This window comes from Anopheles arabiensis, chromosome 2, assembly GCF_016920715.1.
Source record: "Anopheles arabiensis isolate DONGOLA chromosome 2, AaraD3, whole genome shotgun sequence".
Lineage (NCBI taxonomy): Eukaryota > Metazoa > Arthropoda > Insecta > Diptera > Culicidae > Anopheles > Anopheles arabiensis.
This window is the reverse complement of record NC_053517.1, coordinates 44,096,842-44,123,845: the sequence shown is the minus strand read 5'-3', so window position 1 is coordinate 44,123,845 and position 27,004 is coordinate 44,096,842. Positions and strand designations below refer to the sequence as shown.

Sequence of the window (27,004 nt, the reverse complement as noted above, 5' to 3'; positions counted from 1 at the left end):
TCTTCAATTTATTTTTAATAGTTCATTTATATGTGTCTGTTTGTGTGTAAATTGGATATTGTTATTTTATAACAATCTTTTTTTTATTAATTAATTCAATCAACAATAATCGTGATTCTTACTGGGCGGACTGATCGATGAGCTGTTCAGTTTTCTAGTTACTACATATTTATTGTGGTATTACAAACAGTTGACATTGATTTCATGTGATGCTTCATTGTTTTAAATTACCGGCTATCTCTTACACATGTGCTTCAAATAGTACTAGGGAAATGCCATAAGCCCTCATGGCGTGTAGTTTCATTTGAAATAGTTCGAGTAGCACTTTTTTTTTACAAATGATGTTGATTTCCATATGCGTAGTGTTATACTCAAAATAATTAGGACTAGTTGCTGTGATATGATACGCTAGAACGAACAGATGCATTTTCTCTACATTCGTTCCTATTGGTGTCCACCTATTGCTCGTATTTAGTATGCTGTGAAGTATTTATGTCTTCCTTGTCTTCATTATCCTTAACTCTTTACCCTCTGAATCTAATGTTTTGCAACACTCTTGTTCACACGATTATCAGTTGATTAAACTTTGCCCCCTTTGTGAACAAAATTCATCCATGCGGGTTCCTACTCCGTGTGTGCTGGTGAACGAAAATGGACTGTCGGTTGTTGTTTTTAAATCTCTTTTACATACACCTAACTCTTACTAATCGGTACGTTCTCTATCCATTTATCCTCTTTTTTCCGCATCCGCATCCAATTTTTCGCTGCGATTCGATCTACTACCTACTCTACCACCACCTGTACGCGTCGAATTACACAAAAAAAAAAAACTAAAACTAAACCAAACAATACGCACAAAACCAACAGCCTCTTAGTGCCCCAGATCCAAGTAATCATCATTCGGTTAAGCCGGAACCATCAGAAGTACATTAGTTTTTATCATAATGAAAATAATATTAAATATACATATGTACGCTGCTACTATCTTTACAATTGTAACAACAAGAAGCAAAACGTAAAAGAAAAGAAAAAAGAAATTTACCCTAAAACCCCATGTTGTACACAGTTACATACCACCAAGAGGCAAGAGAAATAGAAGGACAGAAATATGCGTACACAAACAAAAACAACAACAACAAAACACTGGCACTCCGCAAGGTCACGACCATCCAGTACTAGAAGTCCCCAAAATATGGCAGATTATATATGTAAAACAAATGCAGAGAAGAAGAGGAAACACGTGACGACTACCCCCTTTGTAATCAGCTGTAGAAAAACGCATAAGAATTATAAAACATAAATATATATATAATGAATTCTTAGACCGACAGAACCTAATGCAAAGCAGAGAAGGATAAATAGGGTAGAGTGCAAACTTCAATCCAATAAAATACAATAAAAATACACACAGAAGATACGCAAACAAACAAAGGAACACGAAACAACAGATACAACATCATGCAGCAAGTTAAAAAAGGATCATAAATTGAAAAATAGTCGGGTGTGTGTGTGTGTGGGCGCATGCGAAGGTGTATTAATTTACTTTCTTTTATTTGACAAAACAAAATGTGAAGTATAATTCTTATAAATAAAGCAAGCGGTTGAGATATAAAGTACTAAATGAAAACGTTGAAAATAAGGAAAAAAGCAAGCACTAGTTATGGTATGTAAGGAAGGATTTTATTTTTTTATTGTTTAATGTGCTTTTTTGTCCTTGACAAAAAAAAGAAAATGTGAAAGGTGAAATACAATGTGTACGAAAAATTAGAATAAATTAAGAGTAGAAAAGAAGGAACATGCTATTAAACAAACTACTAACTAGCCTGCAGACTTTCATACAAACCAACACAAACATCAACACTAATAGGGCCCGTATAGCAACACCCTTTTTCCTTTCCACGAAGAAGGAAGAAAGCATAACACAGTCCCTAAACATCCCTCCCCTCCTTAATCACAAACCCCAAGAGCCAATACACCACACGAGCATCCATACATACAGTCACATAAATACACAGTTAAAAGTAAAAAAAACACTCACACCAAACACACTTAAACATGTGCATATACACATTCGGAGGTAGGTAAGGTATGAATTATGGTAAAAGCGAGCATTAATGTGTAATTGATAATAATAATTGATAATAATTATAAAAGAGGAGATGCAACACTTGCTGTAACACTGTAAATGCACATCAGTGCAAGAGGCGCGATAAGGCAAGAAGAGCATAAATGAGATCACAGGAAAACAGAGGAAGAGGAAGAAAAAACACAAGAGTGCAAATGCATTGCAAAACCAGCTGACAGATTGGCGTTGCAGCAAAGCATTAAAAACAACATGAGGGTTAAAATAATTACGATGAGTTTTTGCTTTGTCCTTCAATAATGATGTAATAAACTGTCCCTTGTTGTTACATACTTGAATGGAGCAGATAGAAGCACGAAGGAGAATGCTTAGTTAATCACATTCATATGTTTGACACACATACACGCATTGGTCTAACAACAATAGACGGCAAAAGCACCAACAACTATTCTCTAGCGGTTAAAAGCATCAGTGCGCCCGCTCCACCCTTACTCGAAGATCAATGAGTTAAAGAAGAGAGCGACACGTCTGATATACAAACAAATAAGTTAGAATGATTGTAAATGAGTGAGGTGCGCGCCGTAGTGTGAAACAGGTTGAAATGATAAGCTTTGTATGAAATGAATAGAAGGATGATCATGTGAGAGAAGCTGCGAAACATGTCTAATTGTTGTATGCGCATGCAAGTGACTATCGCGATCGATAGAGCCTCGTCCTTATTGTGTCGTCGTCTTGATCGTGAAAAGGTAGATAAATCATGCAAGCAAACCATGGGACAAAGCTGAAACAAATGTCCCTTGCAAGATCACTCGTAATTGTTAACAACAGGAGAAAACATACAAACACAAACATGTTTGTGGCATGAAGATAGAGGACAGAATGTGATGTGGTGTTATGCCCAGCAACGTTTTCCTTCTATGTTTCCCTTTCTTGCATATGCGTTTCTGGCGTAGGAGAAGCAAAAGGGGTGCAAAAATGGTTTAATTTTTGGTTCCACGTTTGCAATAATCGAGTGCCGCTAAATTCCATTATGAATGATAAAGTGTGTTGTGTCCGTACGCGTGGATGAAACCTGACCGTAACGCTCGCACACTACTTCTGCACAGACACTATTATTTAGTAGAAACTCTTTGTTTACGTACGTTTGGCCTTAGAACAAAACTAAACGTGTTTTTCTGTTTGTCCTTTCCCTTGCGAAGGTGTGTGGGAGGGAGCAAGTTAGTGTTTAGAAGCAGTGAGGTAAAAAAGAAAACAAACAAAACCATAGCAATCGGGTGATTTGTGTATTAAACCCACAGATACAATAAGCAGCAGCATCAGAAGCGTTAGGAAACAACAGGAAAAGGCGAACGCACCAAAACCTGTACACATAAACAGCAAGATAGTTGCAGAAAAAACACACACACACACAAACAATATGCTTCTTTTTAAATTGTTTTTAATTTTCAATAAGTTTTTCGGATCAGAATAATACACAGCGGCTTCATTTGTCAAAAAACAAAAAAAAAACAATAAAAGTAATTCTTGACGAACACGTGCTATGTGTGAAATCTGGTGGACTTTTCTTTCTATTTACGGGAACGAGAAAGAGAAAGTAAAATCTCGGGAAAGCGAGAGAAACAGAAGATGCGATGCGGTGATACCTGTGAATATAGAGATGGTTGCGAATCGGATCGCTATGCTGCTTGCTCTCCTTACGATCGAGATGTAAGATGAACGCTAACGGAAGGCATCTCTTAACATCATCATGATCATCATCGGGTTGGATGGAAGGAATGCTGGACCACATATTAGGAGGAACGGATTATGATGCAACGGTGGTGCAGTGGTATGCTGTCATTGGGAAACGACTATTGCCGTGATACCTTCTTGAGCTGCATATTTTTTTGCCTTGTACACGTTTACCTATTCGAGCACTAATTACTAATTGGTTGGTTTATATAGCATAACTTAAAACGTTACAGATTCGATTTATTCCCATCTTCCCTACACACGAACACACGTACACATACACACAAACACACGCACGTACATACACATGCACAAATAATACATACAGACACAAGTAATGGTTGATGTGAAAACTTTCGACAATTTTCCTTATTATTTTCTTCTCAAAATGCATTGTTATTATGGGAAACATTCTCTGAAACTGAAACACTACTCTGCTACCATTTGCGCCCGCATTCGTGCCATACCTCTATCCTTCTACAACTCCGTTTTACACAAACGTATCTGGTCTTTCAATGTATGTATCTGTTTTCTCAACGTTTCGAAGCCATATTGCCACAACGTACTACTGAGGAGTAAAGCTTACAACAGAGGACACACACATCTTCATGACCAGCCAAAATCATGCACATGTGTTGTTCGTAAAAATGGACGTTGGACAGTTTTAAGCCGGATAGAAGAGCAGGCGTATTATTCGAAGTTCTCTCGAATCGAAGGAACCATGGCAAAACAGAAACAACAACAACTATTCGGGTTTGTTTTAAGATGAAAAGAGATAGAAAATAGGAAAGAAGATGAAGAATAATTTGCAGAGGAAATATTAAAAGTAATTGTGAATCCATCTTACAGATAAAAGATTTCAGATTTTAGAGGTTTTCAAATTTTGAGAGACAAAAATAGGTTGAAAACAAAGGGACTGTCAAAATTTTTATTTAAATTCGAAATATTTGGATAATTGATTGATAATTGATAATTGGAAAGGTTGCAGATTAGGAGGAGTTTACTGTAAGCAAGATTAAACCGATCGCTTTGATAGAATAGACGCATGTATAACGTCCTATCAGCTCCAGAAGAAATGTTATCTTTATCTTAGGACCTTTTTTTTGTCACAATTGGATGGAGATTTTTAAAGAAAGCATCTTAAAACGCGAGGATTATTGTTTGTAAAATGTATGTAAAGCTTTGATACTCTTCTTGCGTTTAGTTATCTATTGTTTGAAAAATGAGTAGTACGAGGATTAGTTTTGTGAGATTCCCCTGGCATTTTCATTGTTTTTTGTTCGGCTCTTGAACGAGGAAGATGTGTCTAATTTACCATCTTCACTGACGATGTAGACTTCACTTTAAACAATCTTGATTTATTTGTCATAAGACGATTACGCGATTAGATAAGCCTCTATGGGCATTTACTAGACTTTCTTGCATCGCGTTACCGTATAGTCAATCCATGCTACCGAGAGTGGTCCGGATGGGAGTTGCACCGGAATTCACAAGGACCGGGGATTGCGAAATACTAAACAAACACAAACAGCCTATAAAAGCGACAACAAAACACAACTACTTGCAACAAACGGGCAACACATCAAACAATAATGCATGCTAATATATACTACCTTTTCTTTTACATCTTCTTCTGTTATTCTCTGCTATCTTATCCTACCCGTCGGACACGTTATACACATTTTCATACAACAAACAACACAAACCCACCCACACGTACAACACATGCAACACACTTACATTATAAAACAAAAGTTCTCACCGAAAACAATCATACTCGAACTGTATCAGCAGAAGAAGAGTATCATAAGAAGCAACGATAGATCCAACAACTGGTATAATGTGAAACTTTCTTCAACTTTCCTCCCTTCAGAAATGGCTGCAAAACTGTTAGCGGGAACTACATGATTCGATTAATGAAAGATATAACAAACAAAAAAAAACCAGGAATTACAAACAAGCAATCTCAATTGCAAACAAAAACAAAAATTAAACAGAACAAAACAGCAACAACAACAACAACAGCAACAGCAGCAGCTGCAGCATTAAAAGTCAACAATTGTGTGTGGCTTCTAGGCGGGCAAAATGACGACGAAGAAATGAGAAAGAAAAGGGAAAAGGACATAATATGCAAAGGAAAAGCTAGCAACTACAGGAGGAAAGACTCGCAAACAAAGGGAGAGATTATGAATTACAAATGGGGAGTAGGAGGATAGAACTCCCCCCCCATCCCTCCTGCCAAGAGAAAGAGAGAGAGAGAGAGTAGGGAGCGAGGAAGGCAGTAAAAACGTTTGCCTGTTAGAAATGTGCAGACCGGCGAGCATAAATTCTAAAATACAAATTGCAAATTGTTCTACAAGTGACACACGAGGAATCTTAAGAAGGAAAAAGAGAAGAAAATACAAACATTCACAAACAACAGAAGTAAAAGCGATAAAAAACGAGGACATAAATACAAAATTTAAGGAACCTAAGGAACAAGTGGACGCAAAAGCGATGTGAAATAACTTGAAATAAATAGAAAAAAAGTAAAACGATTATGTTTTTATTTTTATTACGTATAACAACACTATTGGGAAGCAATAGTTGAGAAAGAAGGGTTCATGGGGGAGTGGGGGGGGGGGTCGGTTTATTTACATTTTATACTGTCTTATGTATTGAACGGATGTATTCCTCTGTTTCTTTCATAAGTCGGCATTTATTAAATATGTAAAGACGGATATTTAAACTGGGACAAAACTTTTTTACCTTTATTTTGTTGCTTTCATTTCTGTTTCCCTCTCCCCCTCTCTTGTGTACGGAGCCCCCTGTATGAGTTTTTGGTTGATTTCTTCGAAAGAGTTATTAAGCCATATGTGAAGGAATATTACATAAGGAGAAAACGGGAGGCTATTGATTAATATTTGATAATAATCCTAGTCAAGAGCATGTTTCCGCTTTTTGTCTTATGTTTTACATGCATTCATTACTAAATTGGTTCCATTTGCTGCCACCACATATCATTGCTTATTATAAGATTACTGTTTTATCATTTCTTTTCTAAGCTATCCGCGCTGTATGATTAAATTTTCTTATCTTATGTTTTATTTGTTTGCTAGCTTTCTTTCCCTTTATTACTTATGAATTTTCTTTGTTAGTTTTATTACTTTTTATATGGCACATGTTACTTTATTCTTCTCTCTCTCTCTCTCTCTCTCTCTCTCTTTCTTTTCTTTCCCTTTTTTGTTTTTTGCTTACTCGATACCACTATTAACCATGTCAATTAACGCACTATCGTTCCACTATCATGTCACTTTGTTACTATCTGTTGTTCTTGTTTATTTCAACCAGTAAAATTAAAACTCAATCTGCACTTTTCAGCAGGGTGTGTATTCGACAACACTTTGTTTTAACTGTCGCGTAAGATAGAAAACATCCGCAACAATAACTTCCGGCGCTCAATGCACACACACACACAAAAATCCAATCCAAAAAGGCATTTTGAATGCACCGCAGCAGTGTGTGTTACTAGTAGTGCACTTGCTTATCTTTTGGGCCTATTCTTTTATGCTTTATTTTTGCTGTGTTTATTGTCATCCGAGCAAGGAAAATATTCCCCGTCGACTTTTATTGTGCCTGGTATGGTTTTTGCCATTTGCTATTTGTTGTTTTGGTAAATGTTGTTCTATTATTTCCCTTTTCTTTTCACTATCAAAAACAGTGTCCGAAATTTACGCTTCATTTCCAACACCTTTTCAAGTACTGTTGGTATGATATCCAGTATGAGTTGTTGGATGTAACTATGAAGAGCTAGAGTTGGATAAGTGCACTCTTTGTGTATATGTGTGGGTGTGTGCTGAGTACGGACACGAGATAAAAATGGTATATATTATGTGTAGTTTGAGCGAAATGTCGTTTTTGAGGTATTAAGAAGAATGATTGATTGATTGATCGTTTACTAGAGTTTGATTAGCAAGAGTAGAAAGTAAGAAAAGGATGAAGAGACGGTGGGGACCATTGAATGCATAACAACGTTCCCCATAGATAAAAAGAACCTCTCTATGCTCTCGCTAATGCATCCATCATCAACTGGTGGCTAGGTAGATAGATTGGTAAAATGTTTCGGAAACATGTGTGTGTGTGTTGTTTTGCTATCATTTACTATACTTGCAAAATATCTCAGTTCGATACTCCCAAACTCCTTCCATATTTACTCACTTTTAGCAAACATTTTACTCTAGTTGAAGATAGTTTGTTTAACGTGTTTAACATGCTTTGTACAAAAGAGATACTTTTAGAAATCGGGTTTTTTATGTGACTATGCGTAGTGCGTTTGGATGAGTTGAATGGGTTAAGTTAAAACATGATTTAAAGGTTTTTTTTCGTTCGTCCGTACCTTGAATCATTTGAAATAAGCAATATCGGGGAGTTTTATCGGTGCAACAGCAACACTATAATCCACAATCCCTGACTATGTGTAGCCCAATTGTTTTGAGGAGATAAAGAGAAGAGCAATTGCTATGTGTTTTTTGATGTTTTAGAATAGCTTGCAGTTGTTGATTCATTGTGTGCCACAGTGAGTGTGTGTAATATTGCTTCAGTGAAAGAGAGCGCTACTTAACGCGAACGAAGCGCACATATGGTTGAAAAAATCCCTTTCTTTTGCTATCTAATACAATCCCCCTGCCCCTGATCGATCTATATACGCGTAATAAATTCTTGTGCTTTCATACTATGTATATATGTGTATATAAAGATTAACACCTGCCAACGTCCTTTGTCATTTGGAGTAAAGTACTTTGTTGTCCTGTAACTATTTCGAACAAGTACACTATCTCGCTATATGATAGTAATATGCTGCTCTCAACAACAAGCACCGCACTAGAATTATTTAATATGTTTGTGTTGTTATTATACTATGGTTCTTACTGTATTGTATTCATCTATCGATACTTCAGTATGCTTTAGCAGTGAGAGTATCTCCTGGATACTACTGGGAGCGGGAGAAGTAGTAAAGAGTTGCTTTTTGTAATGAGGAAGTATTTTATTACAACGATTGTTTCTGCTGCACTGTCCTATTGTTCTTGTATTGAAGTTTCCACAGCGCTTGTGTGTACGAAAATTTGATTTAAAAAGGACGAAATACAATGGTAGCGGCAGCACTGTTTACTATCGATTTTAGTGCAGCTTCTATAAAATCAGTATATCAGTGTATGTTTAAAAAAAATGTTCTGGTTGCTTGTTCGTTATTCTTTTTGAGTTTGATTATGTTCGTTTGCGTTCTCTATCGGTAGTACAGTTTGCTGGAGTAGTTGATAGCTCTCTTTCCCGTAATCGTATAAACAAGTGTTTCGTTTTTTAAACGTGATCATCACAACAGTTCTCTATCGATTTCTGCTGAAAGGTGTGAAAGGTAGTGTTGTACATATGAAACCAATTTAATAAAAATGAGATAGTAAAAATATAGCTTAAATAAACAAAAATGTGAGTGTATGTATTTCAAGCATTTTATTTCTAAAAAGTAATGAAAACGAATAGTCAGTTGCTTCAAACAAGCGAAATAAATCCCAACCCTTGCAAGCGCACACAAATTTTAAATGATATATTAAAACGTATTTAAACTCTAAACGTAATCTTAGTGCAATTTGGCGCCCATATCAGTTTTAGATTAGAAAAACAGTTTGCAAAATTGTAAAAATGTTAAACCATAAACTAAACACTAGTTTACTACGACAAAACCAGAAATCATCAGTCTAACAGTGAAGAAACGGTGACTATCATTTGTAGATTTGCTCTTGGTACATGTTACAACTTAGACAACAACAAAAGGGTAAAAAAGATCATCATTAACAGGCTTTGAACTAAAATCACCTCATTTTAAAACCATTTCTGTTTAGTAAATCAATGCGGCACACAGCATAGGTGGTTTCGCATTTATGTTTTTGGTCTACATTCCATGTTTCTGAGTGAATTTTCATATTGACATTTGGTCCTGTGAGATCCGGTATGTTAAAGCAAGTTTAACAGTGTAATTTGGAAATTTCGTGGTCTGCGAGACTGATGACGACTACTTACTACTAAAAATTATACTTCAAATTGAGCTCCTGCTCTTAGCATTATACTTAAAGACAAAACTTAGTTACTTTTTTGTCACGCACGTTTAAAGTGACGGTTGCTAGTTTTTTGCCTGCGCATATGACATCTTTCGATGCTTGAGTTGTAATTAAATGTAGCCAAAGCTCGTGACTAAGGAACACATTAAACGTAAAAGAGCGAATGAGCTGTTGATTTCCTGAATGATTGCCTATCGAGGAGAATACGATCCAATCAATCACTATCTCCAGTAGAAGGTCTTTTAATGAGAACATCTTTCGTTAGTTTCATCATCATTTTCGATACATAAAGCTACATCCATGACATGGATATTAAACAATAAATCTGAGCTGATGTTGCAATATCCAAAAGGATTGACTCGATGATCTTGAAATGCTGATGTCTCCAGTATGATGGAGGGCTGTATAAATATAGAGAAAGTTTTTACTTATTGTAGGTATTTTTTACTGCATCTCGAGATGGCGGCATAATTTTCTCGCATCTTTATAACGCAATCACCTTATTAAACATATACTTAAAAACTAAAATTATTAGAAATCTGTAACAGTACGCAGAGCTCTAGCAATGTCCTTTCAAATGTTTAGTTTAACAGCGTTCTCCGTCAATCGCAATTGGACCATAAAGAGCGTTGCAATATAAGTGGTTTCGTTGACTAACTTGTTGTTTGAATACATAATTGGGGTGTTAAAGTGTGTGTGTGGGTCCATTATTATAGCGATCAACATTTATGACTCATAATTTCAGACTAAAACGATGCACTTGGATGAAATTGTTAACTGTTCTCATCGTTTAAAGAGCATACATATCAGTGCAAGGACGCATACACTGAACGTGTTGATGTGAGTGACATATGACATACAATGCAATATGATAAAATTAACGAAAAAAAAAATAATGAACATAAACGCTCAAAAACACAAAGTAATGTTTTGTAATACACCGCTTCTAAACGATAGCGTAAAATTTGGTGTTGGCCAAAATCGTATGCAAAACTCAAGATAAAACATGGTTTCTACGTTTGTGAGCTATAATTGTTATGTACAGTTTTGCATACGGTTTTAGCAAACGCGAAATTTGCGCTGTCGTGTAGAAGCGGCGTAGTACAGTTTTTGCAGACCGCAGAAGTCCACACAGATACCGAAAGTACAAAACGGTGAGAATTTCTATCGACGCTAAAGCATGCATAATAATAAAAAAAAAATGAAAAACAAACACTCACAAAGAAAACCAGATCTTGAACGCTTAATTTGTGCGAAACTATATCTCACCCGGTAGTGATTTCCACTTCCCCTCTGTCTATCGTCCATCTACTACTATCAAGACTGTTTGAAAGCTTTCTTTCATTCTGAACAAAGTGATATAGGTTTTTGCAGATGATCTAGAAACGGAAGCCACAGTTCAAACGACTATGATCAGCCCAGCGTGGGTCTGTTGTTGCTATGGGAATGGGATGCGCCCCCTTAGTACGGTTACGAGACGTAGCCGTCGTAGACGCCCATTCCCCAATGCCAGGCCTAGTGGAGCCAGGCGAGGAAGTTGTACTGCACCACCATCGGGAACACCATCGAGAACAGGATGCCGGTAAAGATGCCGGTAATCAGCATGGCGGCGGCAAACATGCCCGCCGTCATTGCGTACTGCGGTTCGACCGATTGCGGCGTGTACATCATGCCGAGCGAGCTGAAGTAACCGGACGTGAAGGCCATCACGATCCCGATGCCCCAGTACACCCAGTCGTTATCGATGTAGACGGGCAGGACGCGCGTAATGTTGAGCGGCTGATAGTTGCAGAAGAGGAACAGCGGCAGAAAGGCGGCCCGCAGCAGGACGGGCCATACCAGGTACTTGGGCTTGGGCCAGGTCACCCAGGACGTCAGCAGGCTGCCGAGCATGGCGCACACGTTGAACGTCAGGAAGCAGCAGATACTCACGAACAGATCGTCGCCGATGACGAAGTTGCTGTCCGAGCGCTTGATGTCGGAGTGGACGGCCGGAAACACGGCCAGCGTAATGAAGAACACGAAGAACACGTTGAACAGTTGCGGGAACGCTTGCTTAAAGATGGTCCAGTACGGTGGGCGGGCGCCCGCGTTCGCACGCTGGTTCGATTCGATTTCCTTCTCCTTTAGCAGCTCATGGTAGCGGTAGAATTTCTAAAATCGACCCAAAACGATATCAATGTTTTGGTACGGGTTTGTGCTAGGTAGTGGAAAAGGTTCCTCTTTACTCACATTCAACGGAAGTGCAAAGTACGTGTCGAAGCACAGCAGCAGCACAAACATCGCGGTGATGAAGTAGTAGATTGCGGCCGTCCTGACCGAAGATGCAAACTGTGAGCTTAGGATCGAGATGATGGACGCAAACGTGCCACTAATGTTGGATCCGAGCACGACCGCCCCGGTATACTTGAACGGAAGCTTCGCCGCCATACCGTACACTGTGTTCTGATAAATTCCGCCCGCCACTGCAATTGAAACAAACGATTAAAAATCGATAAACACACGCGCCCTCCCTGAAATAATATACGCACTGTTCAGTATGACCACCGTGGTCATCGTGATCCAGAAGAATGCACCGGGCCATTCGGATGAGTTAATCATGGCCAGCACCACCGTTACGACAAACACCAGCACTTCGATGAGAATGCTGTAAACGATCCGTTTCGTGAGGTTGCCACTGTGCACGGAGAAGAACAATAGAGATAGAGATGTCACACTTTTTCTTTCTCATATCTGAGCTGTTTTTCGATTTGCTGCGCGTTATGCCACACTTACCCAAGGTTGATGAAAATATTGAGCCAATTAAACAGAAGGTTCGGGATCTGGGAAGCAAACCCGATGGACGACAGAAAGTACGTGGCATACTCCGACTCCACGCCCGTGTAATTTTGACTGAGTTTGTAATCTACGAAGTACTGTAAGAATGACACGAAAACACTTTGTAAGCATCCTTTGCGTTCAATCGCACCATGAGCCGGCGGCGGTAACTTACGGATTTGGCAGTGATAAACATGTTCCAAGGCATTAGCGTACCCACGCCGTGGATCATTAGCGTGAGGAAGACGAGTCGCAGCTTGTCCCGGGGCGGGTTAAGCTCCATCTTGGCCCGCTCCATCGTCATCCCTGGAAGCAGGTTCCAACGCGTTAGCAGATAGTACAAGGTGAAAAACATTTTCCTATTTCTTTCTATGCCAAATGTGTGTTTGCAAACAATCGCAGAAACGCAGCTTCCTAACAACAACGACGTGTAGGTTTCGGTAGCGTTGTAGGCGCCCTTTTCTTTGCACCAGACAAACTCTTCGCCGGTAACTGGACGGTCACACAAAATGACCTCTTCACGTCGGCAGCGTCACTTGTCAACTGGGGGGATGCGTTAAGCGTGTGCTAACCGAGGCAGGCCCGCAAGACTTTGCTTGTGTTTCGGACCAAGAAAGAAACACAAACGACACACACTAACAACGCTTGTCCCCCAAACGGGGGTCGGAATGTGAGGCGACGAAACCTTCGGTACACTTTGTGGAAATGGATTAGAGAGAGCGAGAGAGAACGAGAGAGATGGTGGAAATGCTTGCAAGACTTTGAATTGTTTAAAACGCGCGCCAACCAGGGGAGCGGCCGATCGATCCGATCGAACAAAAAGATGCCACTGGAATGATCGGGTCGGTGTGTGTGCTCCGTTTCCCAAAAGGATCGAACGCCAGCATCGAGCGGGATGGCCAATGTGGAAAATGTAGTACGATGTAAGGCAAAGCAGGACAGCAAGTTAAAAAGGGAAGCCTGCATGACTAGCAGAACGAAAACGAAGCAGAGATGTTAAATTATAGTCCCCACTTCCAATGTGTCTTGTGTGCTTCGGTCTTACGGCCAGTTTCATCATCCTGGGGATCCTGAATTCCAGTGCTGCGGTTGGTGGCGAAGACGGAGAGCCCCCGATGAAATTGCATGTTCAACGTGCATCATCTTCCCTTTTGACTCGTCTTTTTCTTTGTTCGGGTCGGGATGCAATTCATGTTTCTCTCTGGCTCTCTTTTCACTTTTGCTACCTTACCGACCCCATCGCTATCATTCCGGGGGGATCGGGCAGTGCGCCACGGGAAAAATTCGAGGAAATTATTCCCGCCTGACAAGCGATCCACCTAGCGAACCAGCAACATAACGAGTTGCGATTTTAACAATCATATGAATATTAGTTTTCTAGATTGTAATTTAAAAAATCAATTTCGAATGTTTTAACGTTTATAGTTTTATTTGGTTTGTAATTTTTTTTAAATATCTGATAATAATTATCCAACGGATCGAATTTTCAAACGATTACATTCGGTTGTTCAATTTAAAATCCTTTAATAAAATTTCACCAGCACGATTACTCAAAACCACGTGTGCAGGAAGAACCGCCGTACTACAGGCGAGGAGGAAAAGAGAAATCATCGCCAGACACAAAGGTACAGCAACGAAGGAACATCAAAGAAACGGTGAAAATGAAGCAAAAATATTAACGGAAACAAAAAAAAATTAACAAAAAAATCGCATTATTTATATGAAACCCCTGAGGCGACCTTCGAGAATTTGTTCAAGGTAAAGTTCCCTTTTCTTTAATTTTAAAATAAGACATTTGTAAACATGTTCTTTTGCTGTTTTCTCAGACACACGCAAACACACACGCATGCTGCTGCCTATGTATTGCTTGATAGGTAAATTTAAAAGAAAACTGTGCCAACAGACTTCGAAGCGCGCGCAACCTGCTCTACCGAACCACCTAACGGGCATGCCGCAGCAACAATGCGCAGTCCCGTGTATCAGTTTCCGTGGCTAAGCATGTGAATTGGTTAAATTGTGGGGTGGCTGTGTTGGCGTGCATGACTGTTGCCAAAAAAAGAAGAAAAAAAAGTTGCGCGCAAAAACCCATGTCGACAAAACAAGACCAATAAATTATTGTTTCCAATCGAGCAATAATTCACACTTATACCCATCTATCGCAACAGCTCCGTGGATTGCGGTAAAGGGAAGCACGAACGTCGTGTGTGTCTGTGTCGAGGGCGGACTACTTAATGTTCTTTCGTTCCATTAAAACATTAACACACGCAAAACTGCACCCGCGAGCTTTTGCTGACGGGGGTTAAAATGTGTATGTGTGTGAGCTTTAAGCTGACATATGATATAAGCGAATGCAGCAAACGTTACCCAAAATACTGCCCCCACACATTCCAGGCTCAGTGGGGGTGTGCCTTTTTTTTAGCATGCAAGCTATTTTCTTACGTTGAAATACGCTTAATGCTGCGACCTAAATCATATCTACCTTTCGCTTCTATATTTGGCAAAAGAACACAACCCTTCCTTTCGTCCTTTTTCCCACGGCCCATACTTACCCCTGAAGTTGAGCTCATCGTTTGGTAGATTGTTCTCCTCCCAGGCCGGTGTGAGCCGCACCGGTTCCAGGAAGGGTGATTTCTCCGTTTCATTGTTGGTCCCTGGTGAAATAGTAATAGGAAAAGAAAACATCGATTAAAAGAGCCGTTATTTTTTATGACCATTGGATTTTAAACATAATGACGTTCTCAATATAAGGAAGCGATTGTAATCGCCCGTTCATTATTATGCTGATTGATTAAAACAATACCCACAGCGAGTGTTAAATGTGCACTTATAAATGGCACCATCTCCCACAAGTCGCGTGCCTGTGATAAGATTGTTCGCTTGTGGCATTCAAATGAACTGTTTGTCCTAGTTTCAATCAACCTCAGCCCCCGTTTGCATAATCGGGAAAGATCATCATCCATTAATCACACTAATCACCGGAAGGATGAACAGATCGACGTTAGTTTAACTAGACGTTTTGTTAAACATTCAACATAGAGGAAATTCCCATCGATCCGAGCTTGTTTTGATCAGTCCGCCCATGCACAGTTGCAATTCTTTGTTTTGGGATGGGACGGTCCGTTCACTCATCATCAGCCGGTGCCATTGTCTTGGTGAAACGCATTTCCAACGTTGTTTATTGTCTACGTTACCCCCGTTACGGCATGCTGATAATTGCTCTCGCCATCTTCCGCGCTGTTACCATACTACCATGGCCATTTATACACCATTCGATCGGGCCCTGCTTCTACAAGTGCAACCCGGGACGGGCGCGTCTCCTCATCCGAATCTTGTGTGTTGCATAAAGCAATCTCGGGCAAATTTAATCTGTACTGACGGACAATAAATAACCCTCATCAGTCGCGAGCGCGATACCATTATTCACACAGTTGATCAGCCGGGCGAGGTTGCCGGTCCTCGGGGGCGATTCACATGACACGACGATCCAAGGAGGAGAAGGAGCTGTCGCATCAGACACACAAACACCGGTCCGAAATGATCCGACGTTCCGACTTGTTGAAAAAAAAAACATGATGTACCCCCGCCCCGCCCTTTCCCAGCACTCGAACCGCTTTTGATACGCGTGATGAATGGGGGATGAATAATATAAAGGTCTATTTTTATCACCGCGCGCATTAAATCGTACCCTGTCTTCCACCCTTAGATGTCCTCCTGGGTCACACTGGTGCCCTGCTGCTGGCGAGATCTAGATCCCCTTGACACTGGCGAACAGAGCGAATCGCCACCACCTTTTTTTGGTTCACCACACTTGGACTTCTTGGATGGATGGGCAATAGATCAATTGGGCAGGAATGTGTGTAGTTTAGTAGCATGGCAACCGGCTATGTGGCGAAGGAATTTCTTTTGATCTAGTCACCAACCCATGGCGATCAATCGAGAGAAGGGGTAGTGTGTCGATCGGGAACCCTTCACGCGATGGTACGCATGCGCATGGGCGTTTCAATCAATTTATTAGCCAATTATGTTGTGCGAAGGAAAAGAAGAAAAGGGGCGAAAGACAACATTCAAGTCTCGTACCCCATTCATGTCACAATCATGTCGTGAGTGGAGACGATAAGACAGGGTCCACTCGCCCCCCTAGCCTCCCATGCCTCCCATGCCGTCTCTGTATCAATCAATCTTTGAAGCGAGCACAAGTGTCGTGTGGCACAGCTTCTTGCTGTAAGTTGCTTATCGAGCTGGACGTGAAGAAATTCGTCTTTTGATAGTGGTGAAGCGCTGTTCAACAGCCCCATATCATTTACATGAAACGGTACTATGCATGAATAATACAGTTACATCTTATTCATGAACTAAACGCTTGCGTAAAAAGCAATTTCCGTTCCTAGCCGGAATCAACATTCAACCCATGAGTGACTTTCTCCAGAGCCCGCGTTCAAAGAATTTAAATTTAAATTTTAACGGAAACATTAGATACTAAAACAACGTTTGCACCGGAAAAAAAACCGAAAACTAGAACCGATTGACCGATCGCGCAAAACTCACTATCCCACGTGCTGTTGTTGTGTTGTGGGGCACTACACAAAGCTGTAGGCGCTGTAATTGCACCGACACGTAACAGTTAAAATTAGCATATTAGCATGTTTAGCCGTACGTCACAGCTTCTCGAGATGGCGATAAAATCGTCCAGTGGCGTGCGGTGAGACACCGCCGAACGAACGGAATTGTTTGTTTATTGGGGCCAAAAACCCATCCGCGAGAATGGCGAGCGCGCCAAAATACTCACCACCACCGCCGCTTCTGCTGCTAACGACGCTAATGTTGCCTCCATTGGTCCGCCCACCGCTGCCGGGCAGAAGGTTTTGACTATCGTACGACGCCATCGTACTGTTATTTGGTTGGGGAGGGTCGGAGATCAGTTTTCCGGAAGATCGCGTTGCGTGTCTTATGATCCTTCTATAGGCACCGCATACAATGTTGCGCAATCACTCGCACTCGTATCCGCTCGGCCTGTCCTTTCTCACTGTTGCCATTCAGACGCACGTTCGGAGCATGGTAACAGGGCAGTTCATTTCCATCCCGGAGATTAAACTAACAGGCCGCAGACTTCACGACACCGTTGGTTCACGTGGTGTTATGGTTGCGTGAGTTTTTGCATAAAGCTGGCGCTGCTGGCCCTGTTGCTGCTTCTTGAGAACTGGCGGCGGCGTACCGGTCATTCGGAACGCTGGTACCGAGCAGGGCGGAGAGGTAAATTATGCAAGTGTAGCGTGTTTGTGTTGGTTCAAATCATTCCTTGGGGTTCAGTTGCAGTGCTGCAATAATTTGCTCCGTCAGCACACAAGAACTGCTGGGTTGGAAAATCCGTGTAATCGATGCCGATGCTTGACGGGGGCAAGATCCCATACACTTGAGCACAAACTTCGTTCACACTGGTCAAGCGGGTGGTTCCGGTGCTGCTGTCCCTGTCCCAGCCTGTAATGAAATGATAGTAAAACCGAACCAATGTTAATGCAAGTCCTTCAGAAGGAGAGATAAAATCAATGACGTAGTATTGCCCCCAGTATTACTGATAAGGGCTGATGTATTATCTAATGTCTCAATCAATAATTATGTATATTTGCTGGAGTGTTTTTTTTCGCCCTCGCTTCCCATCGTATGCCGCTGCCCATTGTAAGTACCTAGAAACAGCTTCTACTTCATGCTGGGCTCTACTATCGGCAAGGCGTCTGCAATCTGTTGTCTTATCAACTTCGGACCGGACACCGCAGCTAGGAGTAAGTGATCAAACAGTTATTGTTCCAAACCTGCCATGCTATTTTAAAACGGTCGAAAGCTAAAGCGCGTGTCCTTCTTCTTGCTTGCCCCTCCAATGACGTCCATTACTCAACAAACTGCCAACCATACGGCCCCGAATGTGAAGATACTCGAATTACTGCCCAGAAGTGGGCAAGGTTAACGAGAACCATTTGATAACGGCTTCGAGCACACAATGGCAAACTGCTGCTGCTGCTGCTGCTTGCGTACTCTATCATCTTTAACCGACCGATGCCAGATTGTGCACCGAATTGTGCTGATAGGAAGTACATCCTTCAAGCAAAATGGAGCAGTTTCTGTGCTCTAAGTTAGGAGCAGCGTTTCATTATGTAATACAATTAATTGTCATCCAAAAGCGTTGTAAACCTGTTCCGGCACGCTAACTGATCTTGCTACGGAATGGGTTAATTATGGAGATTTATTTGATGGGTTGACCGTTTCGATGCAAATACGTCAGAGCCCGTGATGGTGGTGTCGAATTTGCTCGCCTCGCCGCCTCATTGGTCGAGTGCAGGCGGCGATGAAAAGAAGAAAACTAACCGTCTTGACGGTTATTGTTATTGCATTTTAAACGGCTGCCAATCGCTGCAGGTGGGAGTAAACCCTTCTGTTCACGATCGAAGTGAGCAGGCGACTCTGCTCTCGCATCAAGTGGTCACAGGCGTTCTCTGTTTAGTCTCGCACAAATGCAGGGAGTAAACCCTTCTGTTCGTAATCGAAGTGTGCAATCGACTCAGCTCTCTCGTCGCAGTGATGCACCATCAAGTGGGGACAGGCTATCTCTGTTTGTTTAGTCTCGCCCAAATGCATCGCATCCCCAGTACGCGAACGACCGCGACGTGTGCGCGTGGTCGATTCATATGCGGCACCGATTAATGATGGTTCTATTCTCGAGGTGTTATAACCAACACGTGTATCGTATATGAACATTGCCGGTTTTCTGGAGCCAGTTTGTTTGCCCTATCTGGTTGCGTTAGCGTGCAATATTTACTCGCCCATCGTGCGCACTCACAATCAATTATTCATAAAATTATTATTCAACGTACTTTCCCGATTTCCCCTAGCTGGCTCTAATCTGTTGCATACCATGTTGCTGTGCATGAGGTCACTAAGTCCACACAGCGAGTGCATTCACAGTCACCAGGCTTATCGTGGCCATCCGATAAGAACGTGTTGCACAATTTACACGTGGGAAATGTCAACATTTTAGCTTTCCGCGCGAACTGTGCCGGAAGTTTTTCAAGACATAAAAGCGCACCGGAAGCAGCAGCAGCAGCAGCACACGTCAAACAGCGTACCGTGTGGTGTGACAAACGCACCCCATTCGTCAAGAATCGATCTTAGGGGTCGGGAAATTTTCACTACAAGCCTATTTTTAGAAAAGCACATTTTCACAAGGCGCGAGGAGCACGGGTTGATGTGATCCGAATGTGCAGCATAGCTTGCTAATCTAATTCTCATCCATACTGTTCAGGCGATGCTTGGCTGCAGTCGCCGCTGCCGCCTAGGCTCTGTACCATCTATTATCTTACGGAAATATTTACGGTGCAGGGGGTTTTCACACACTTTACAGTTTTCATAGAGAAACAGCACAACGGTAGAGCTGGTAGCTATATCACAGCGGCGACATCCTTTCATTTTTACTGTTGCACATCGACCAAACAAGTCTAGAGCAGGTGCAGGTAAGGAGAGCAACAACTTTCCTTCCGTGGCTACATAATGGGCTGCCTAAAATCGATATCAGAAAGATGCCGCCGCTCGATGTTGGTCGGTTGTTTGGTTTTTGGTAGAACTTACGCACCTTCTCGCGTGTGTACAATTGTCCCGGGCGGGATTAACTTTGTGCCGCTTTGGAACACCGCGCTGCTGGCGGTGTGTCTTCCGTTCACGTGATGGTCAGTGACGGCGGCCAATGTGGTCGCAGTCCAAAGAAGACTGAAATCTCAATGTTGTTACCCGTATTGTACGATGCTGCCCTGTTCTCTTTCCCATTGCCATTAAGCAGCATCTACACTTTGTTACATATTTTTGATTCGGGGAAAAACCGTTAGCTTTGAGAAACTGTAGAGAATCCAAGCTTTATGCTGGCATGATGGTAAAAAATAAAGCGATAGAGGAGAAAAAATATTGTGAATACAGAAGTACGGAACGAAAGAAGTTCAAGAAGTGATATAGATTAATGGTAGTTAATTTACCTATTCTCAGTAATCGACCAAGCTTGCCTTCAATCTATAATGGATTGACAGTTCTTTAAAATCCGACAGAAACGTCAGTTGTCGGAGCTGGTTGTTGGGTTGTTAATTGGGCGGTCGATCAAACGGATGTCATTCAGGCTTACAGCACATAAACAAAACAATCCGCCCGTGCCGCTTGTTCGATTCATTCGCTTAAAATAAGAAGCAAACCAGCTACAGATCACAATGGTGAGCAGCAAAACGCAACTCGCAGAGCTACAGGAGTATTTCAAGGGACACAACAAAAGCAGAGAAGCTACAAAGGCACACACGGCAAAGGTCCATTCGGTTGGGTGGAACTGCGATGGGCGCCGCTTGGCGTCCGGTTCCTTCGACAAAACCGTCGCCGTGTTTACGTTGGATCGGGAACGCTTGGTAATGATGGTGGTAGTGCTTTACGCGAGCGGGCCCCCTTCTAACCATCCTTTCCTTGTATTCATTTCCAGAACAAAGAGAGTACCTATCGCGGCCATACCGGCTCGGTCGATCAGCTATGCTGGCATGCGTCAATGCCGGACCTGCTTAGCACGGCCAGCGGCGACAAGACGGTGCGCATATGGGACGTGCGTGTCGGCAAGTGCGCAACCTTTATAAACACGAAGGGGGAAAACATTAACATCACGTGGTCGCCGGATGGGCACACGATAGCGGTCGGCAACAAGGAGGATCTGGTGACGTTCATTGACACGCGCACGCACAAGATCCGTGCTGAGGAACAGTTTAGCTTCGAGGTGAACGAAATCGCCTGGAGCAATGGCAGCGATCTGTTCTTCCTCACCAACGGGCAGGGCTGTGTGCATATCCTTAACTACCCAAACCTGGAGCTGCAGCAGGTCCTGAAGGCGCACCCGAGTACCTGCATCTGTATCGAGTTTGATCCGACGGGAAAATACTTTGCCACCGGTTCGGCCGACGCGCTCGTGTCACTGTGGGACGCAGAAGAGTTGGCCTGCTTGCGGGTGTTTTCCCGACTCGACTGGCCCGTGCGCACGATTTCCTTCAGCCACGATGGAAAACTGTTAGCATCGGCGAGCGAGGATCTGATCATTGACATCGGCGACACGGAGACGGGCGAGAAGGTGGCGGATATATCCGTGGACGCGGCCACCTTCACCGTGGCCTGGCATCCGAAGCAATACATCCTGGCATACGCCTGCGACGACAAGGACGCGAACGATAGGCGAAGGGATGCTGGCAGCTTGAAAGTTTGGGGATTTTCCGAATAAGTTCAAAATATCACTCGATGAATACACTTCTGTAATAGCATTAAGATAGCCTTTTGTTTGTCGCATTTGTTTCCATTTATCTAGTAGTTCCGTCCAGTGTTTATTGAAAAGTGAGCTTATGCCCATGTCTCTTCCTGATAGCGATTCGTTTGTATCATCTTCTCTATGTGCTGTGCATCACCGATAGCTTCTATCAAGGCTTCCTTTACCGCTTGAGGCATGTTTTTCGAGCTGCCCGAAACGAGCACGTATCCACCGTTCTCTATCAGCAGTTTTTTCAACAACATACCCTCCTTCTTTATGAGATGCTGCACGTAAACCTTCTCCGGCTGATCGCGAGAAAATGCACAAAATAACTGCAGCATGCCACTCTGTTCCATGCGTTTCAGATCCTCCTCGCAGTGAAAGTCGGCAGTCGAGCTGCGGCACCCGAAAAACAGTACCAACGGTGCCGATGTAGGCGTTTCGGACAGTTCTCTTTCCTGAAGAATGCCCCGGAACGGTGCCAGACCCGTACCTGGACCGATCATCACCAAAGGAGTTTTCTGTGAAACAAATTAGTAAAACAAGCTTAATTATTTTCAAACAAAACGTTTTTTTATCCGTGCTACTCACATTATCGGCCGGAAGTTGGAATGTGCTCTTTCGTACCCATGCATTTACCATATTTCCAGGTTGCAGGTCTTTTAACCAGTGTGAACACAATCCGCGCCGCGGAACGCTCAGCTTTGTCTTGTACTCGATCACGGCAACCAGGATTTGCAGCTTACCACTTTCCACGGCGGAGGCGATTGAAAATGCCCTCGGTTTGATCGGCTGAAATAGCTCAAACAGTGCCTCCAGCGTGAGACTTTTGGTAGCGTGTGGAAAATCCAACAGCACCTCTAAAATCGTCCTTCTCGGTCGGTTAGCGTACGCGAACAGTTCCTCCTGACCTTCGTAACGGCTGAACTCGATCAACTTCTCGCGCTCTAGTTCGTTGGAGCAGTTTTTGGCCAACACGGCAAATGCCCTTGCACGTGGTATGGCCGTTAAATCCCAGTACTGTTCCGCAATGGCAACCAGCGGTAGGGGCTTTTGAAGAATTGATGGTACCGGCATTTCTGAAAGAAGGCAATAAGGTAATTTAAATAAGATCTTTTAAAAATAAAACAAATTAAATGAAATAATGAAGACATGAGTAGCTGTTGTCATCCAGGCGATGGAGTATACATGGAGTCGCAAGTCGACAAAGATAGGCGACACGAGTCGACATAAGATGAAAGCAGCGCAAGGGCCGTAGGTGACATTTCGGTAAAACAACGTGTTAATGTTTTGTTGTATTTCTCGTGAAACAAGCGCCCCAGCACAGTTGGTCTGTAAAAATAGTGCATTAAATACGGCACAAACGCTACAAAATGCTTCGTCGGCAGGCGCGTTTACGCCGAGAGTATCTTTTCCGGAAGGCAGTTGAAAACAAACACAAAACCATACAGGACAAGAAAGAACGCATCAAACGTTCGCTTGAGGAGCACATACCGATACACGGCGATCTCAAAAAGGATGCATTAGCGCTGCAGGAAAAGCTTAAATGGACCGACGAGGGTCCCAAGCGAGCTGCCGAAATCGGAGGCATCAGCGGTGGAGCAAACACGGCCGATTCCAAGGACGACGAGTACCGGTACGCCGGCTGCGAGGATCCGAAGATCATGATCACAACGTCACGCGATCCCTCCTCCCGCCTGGTACAGTTCGTGAAGGAGCTGCGGCTCATCTTTCCCAACGCGCAGCGAATGAATCGCGGTAACTTCGAAATGAAGCAGCTCGTGCACGCCTGCCGGGCCAACAACGTGACGGATTTCATCGTGGTGCACGAACACAGCGGCGTACCGGACAACCTCGTAATCTGCCATTTGCCGTACGGGCCGACGGCAAGCTTTAACATTTCCGGGGTGGTAATGCGCCACGACATTCCGGACATTGGTACGATGAGCGAGCAGAAGCCGCACCTGATCTTCCACAACTTCAAAACGAAGCTGGCCGAACGAACGATGTCCATCCTGCGGTATCTGTTCCCGGTGCCGAAGGAAGACTCGAAGCGCGTCATGACGTTCGCTAATCATGACGATTTTATCAGCTTCCGGCATCACACCTTCCGCATGGTGGACAAGCAGCTGGAGCTGACGGAGTGTGGGCCGCGCTTCCAGCTGAAGCTGTACCAGATCAAGCTCGGCACGGTGGACGAGCTGGATGCGGCCGACACGGAGTGGGTATATAGACCGTACATGAACACGGCAGCAAAGCGGCGCTTCCTCTCGGACGATGATGGCTGGCAGGAAGATGGTGCAACGCAAGGATAGGCGGTAGAATGTAACGAAACACGTATAGCTCCATCGCATGCATGTATGCACGGGGCGTAATAAAGCATACAAACATGGTCGACAAAGTGTATCGTCTACTGACAACAGTTTGATGAGAAAGACACATTATCAGTCATTCTAAATAATCAGGAGAAAACAGGGTGCAGCAGCGTTTGATTGTAACGGTGCTGCACTAATTCCCTCCATCCATCATCATTATCTTATCCTAGTTTGCCATGGCAACGAGATATCTCAACGGCGCTTCCAACTGTAGAGATGAACGACAACATACATCTAAAGCTGTTTGCAACATAGTTGATGATCTTGATAAGGATAAATACAGCACACGTAAGTGAACTTACCGGAATCAATGGCTTTCACTTGCACACATGTCTGCTTGTCCAGGCCAAACTCGTGCTGGTGGAATATTTCAAACAGCTGGTCCACGCTCTCTTTCGAATTGTGCGGCCTCACATATAGCACATCGCCCGAACACCAAGGCACCGCCTTCTTTTCGAACGTTATCATCCGAACGTCCTGAAAGTGTTCCGCTGCCGTTGTTCGTCGATTTTCCACCACCACCGTTTGGAATCCGTTGGGCATTTTTACGTCCGCATACAGGTCGATGCCGTCCGGACTAATGTCCTTCGTTATATGCCCTTCCTTTGCAATGTCCACCTGCCATCGGAACTCGCGAGGGCTTTCGGGCAGCTTGTGCGTTCCGGCCGACAGTGGCACAATACGTCCCAGCTCATCCCACAGCTGATTGATCCAGGGCAGAAAAACGGCCCCATATCCGAGATCGTGCTGATCGTCGCACAGCCCAACCGGCAGCAGTGCACTTCCGCCGAGCTGCAGCAGACGTTTGTGTAGCTTCTTCGCCACGTAGTTGAACTTCGGGTAGCGCGAATCGCCGAGTCCGAGGACGGCAAAGTGTACCTGCTGCAGGGAATCGTTGGGCAAGCTTTTGCGGAGCAGAAACTTCCAGAAGCGCTTCATGTTGTCAGGCTCCTCGCCCTGGCCGTAGGTGGAACAGACGCACACCACAAACCGTTCTCCGATCAGCTCCGAAACGTCGTACTCGTCCATCGGAAGAACGTTCCCGCGGAAGAAGTACATCTTCGATTCGCGCCATATCTGTTCGGCCAGATCTTGCGCCGTGCCGGACTGGCTGCCGTACAGGATGGTAAGCTTGCGTTCCATCATCGTCGTGCTGGGGGCTGTTGAATTGAGCCAAGAACACACACACCAGAGATCAACGACACCAGACAGCACAGTCGCTCTTTGTCCCGTAGAAAGTAAGTGTTTGTGTAGCAGCAGTTCTGTTTATATCGGGCATTGTCCTCCTCATAGCGGTATTTCGCAACCAAACAGCTGATTGGGATCAGAGTGGCCAGATTGTTTTTGCGGTTTTCGGTAGGCGCATCAAAATTTTATCGGTAGTTTTCGGTAGGAGTTTAAGATTTTTCGGTAGTTTTCGGTAGGCTTTGAAGTGTTGAGCGGGGGGGGGTTGCTGGAGATGGAAGCTAATCTGTGGATCAAGTGGAAACAAAAATGTATTGATTTCGTCAGACGCCGCATCCGATTTTTTCTGTCAAACTAAATGTATGGTTTTATGTAGGAACAATCTCAACTTAATTTTTCATAATCGTTATATTATTAATAATTCAAATAATCGCAATATGATACGAAAAAGCGTTTTACAGCACGGGCGATTAAATCGCAATGCGATGGTAACGGAACGGGCTTGACTTGAAATGTTAGAACTTCTGGTTTTAGTTGCTAGTGATTTCCATATAGAGTTTTATACATGATCTCAAGATGATTAATTGTCTTAGAAAAAGCCAAGATTGCGGTATGATGCTTGAAATCGGTGATGATACCTGAAAACGTTAATAAAATCGGTAGGAATGCTGAATCTCGGCACATTCTGGAAACACACTGGTTGGGATTGACATGCGATATTTCACGGATAACGCTAAGCAGTGGTTAGACGGCACAAATGTGCTAACGGGTGAATTTGAAAAGGAATTTAAAAATGCAGTTTTAAAATTCATTGTTTAAGATTATTGCTTTATTTAGGTTGCTTTTTTAAAACTCAACAATGATATATGTTGTTGTGGACGTATTTGCAGGGACTCATGTAAAGTAGTGGTGGGAGCTCGGAATCGGACCTACTTGATTCCGATTCCGTGTTTGGAATTAATTCTGGAGCCCATTCCGATACTGTAATCGATTCCTACTCCGGATTCGATTTCGGAGCCGAATCCGGAGCCGATTCCGTAGTCGGCTCTGGAATCGGAATCGACCTGGAAATCTCAATTTGCCCCGGTAACGGAATCAGGATTGACTCCGGAAATGGAATTATAACCGGAATGAGAATCAGTTGTTGAAATGAAATAAGAAGTTTCCAGTTTGGGCATCTTCATGAGAATGGAGCATCATTGGACCCAAACGCCTATTCTTATGGAGATACCGGAACCGACTCCGTTTCGCAGCCGATTCTGATTTCAGAGCCAAATTCGATTCCAGTGCCGATTCCGGTGCCGATTCCGGAACCAATTTCGGAGCCAATTCTGGAGCCTATTCCGATTCCGGAGCCTGATCCGGAAACAATTCCGAGCCCGATTCATATTCCGGAGCTAATTCTGTAATTGATTCGATT

General features: G+C 43.1%; 4 protein-coding genes across 14 annotated transcripts in view; 3 read left to right on the top strand and 1 right to left on the bottom strand.

The window, feature by feature from the left end:
- Nucleotides 1-5,764, top strand: part of LOC120904898 (C-terminal-binding protein) — a 45,277-nt gene extending 39,513 nt beyond the window's left edge. For 6 of the 9 annotated variants that reach the window (XM_040315840.1, XM_040315407.1, XM_040315497.1 and 3 more), the window contains exon 8: nucleotides 868-3,633. In XM_040315840.1, the coding sequence (XP_040171774.1) occupies nucleotides 868-875 (8 nt within the window). In that variant the 3' untranslated portion in view covers nucleotides 876-3,633. The other 3 variants (XM_040316023.1, XM_040315935.1, XM_040316108.1) reach the window with 3 other exon arrangements.
- A 772-nt stretch (nucleotides 5,765-6,536) lies between these two features.
- LOC120896408 (NADPH-dependent diflavin oxidoreductase 1) lies at nucleotides 6,537-25,700 on the bottom strand. 3 transcript variants are annotated; one of them, XM_040300519.1, is made up of 9 exons: nucleotides 24,702-25,700; nucleotides 22,616-23,103; nucleotides 22,249-22,545; nucleotides 15,273-15,354; nucleotides 12,899-13,029; nucleotides 12,682-12,821; nucleotides 12,438-12,583; nucleotides 12,139-12,371; nucleotides 6,537-12,060 (listed from the first exon to the last, which is right to left on the bottom strand). In XM_040300519.1, the coding sequence occupies exons 1-9, from the start codon at nucleotides 25,543-25,545 to the stop codon at nucleotides 11,422-11,424; spliced, it is 3,000 nt and encodes a 999-aa protein (XP_040156453.1). In that variant the 5' UTR covers nucleotides 25,546-25,700; the 3' UTR covers nucleotides 6,537-11,421. The 3 variants fall into 3 exon arrangements, with proteins under 3 accessions (XP_040156453.1, XP_040156435.1, XP_040156445.1); XM_040300501.1 differs by lacking the exons at nucleotides 22,249-22,545; nucleotides 22,616-23,103; nucleotides 24,702-25,700 and adding exons at nucleotides 17,510-18,198; nucleotides 20,342-20,471 and having other exon boundaries at nucleotides 15,273-15,374; XM_040300511.1 differs by lacking the exons at nucleotides 22,249-22,545; nucleotides 22,616-23,103; nucleotides 24,702-25,700 and adding exons at nucleotides 17,510-18,198; nucleotides 18,405-18,537 and having other exon boundaries at nucleotides 15,273-15,374.
- LOC120896419 (THO complex subunit 3) lies at nucleotides 20,872-22,048 on the top strand. Its single transcript, XM_040300533.1, has 2 exons — nucleotides 20,872-21,149; nucleotides 21,221-22,048. Exons 1-2 carry the CDS (start codon nucleotides 20,961-20,963, stop codon nucleotides 21,998-22,000), a joined length of 969 nt encoding a protein of 322 aa, XP_040156467.1. The 5' UTR covers nucleotides 20,872-20,960; the 3' UTR covers nucleotides 22,001-22,048.
- Nucleotides 23,293-24,427, top strand: LOC120896422 (U3 small nucleolar ribonucleoprotein protein IMP4). The gene has a single exon (XM_040300549.1). The coding sequence runs from the start codon at nucleotides 23,398-23,400 to the stop codon at nucleotides 24,337-24,339; it is 942 nt and encodes a 313-aa protein (XP_040156483.1). The 5' UTR covers nucleotides 23,293-23,397; the 3' UTR covers nucleotides 24,340-24,427.
- Nucleotides 25,701-27,004: the final 1,304 nt, after the last annotated feature.

Bases quoted from the DNA above. Each gene is read 5' to 3' on its own strand.
- LOC120896419 (XM_040300533.1), top strand. From the start codon at position 20,961: ATGGTGAGCAGCAAAACGCAACTCGCAGAGCTACAGGAGTATTTCAAG. The intron at 21,150-21,220 runs GTAATGATGGTG...ATTCATTTCCAG, and splicing joins CGTTGGATCGGGAACGCTTG to AACAAAGAGAGTACCTATCG.
- LOC120896422 (XM_040300549.1), top strand. From the start codon at position 23,398: ATGCTTCGTCGGCAGGCGCGTTTACGCCGAGAGTATCTTTTCCGGAAG.
- LOC120896408 (XM_040300519.1), bottom strand. From the start codon at position 25,545: ATGATGGAACGCAAGCTTACCATCCTGTACGGCAGCCAGTCCGGCACG. The intron at 15,355-22,248 runs GTGCTCGTTTCG...AATGAAACGGAG, and splicing joins TGATAGAGAACGGTGGATAC to AAATCACCCTTCCTGGAACC. The intron at 13,030-15,272 runs GTAAGTATGGGC...ACCTGCTTCCAG, and splicing joins CGATGAGCTCAACTTCAGGG to GGATGACGATGGAGCGGGCC.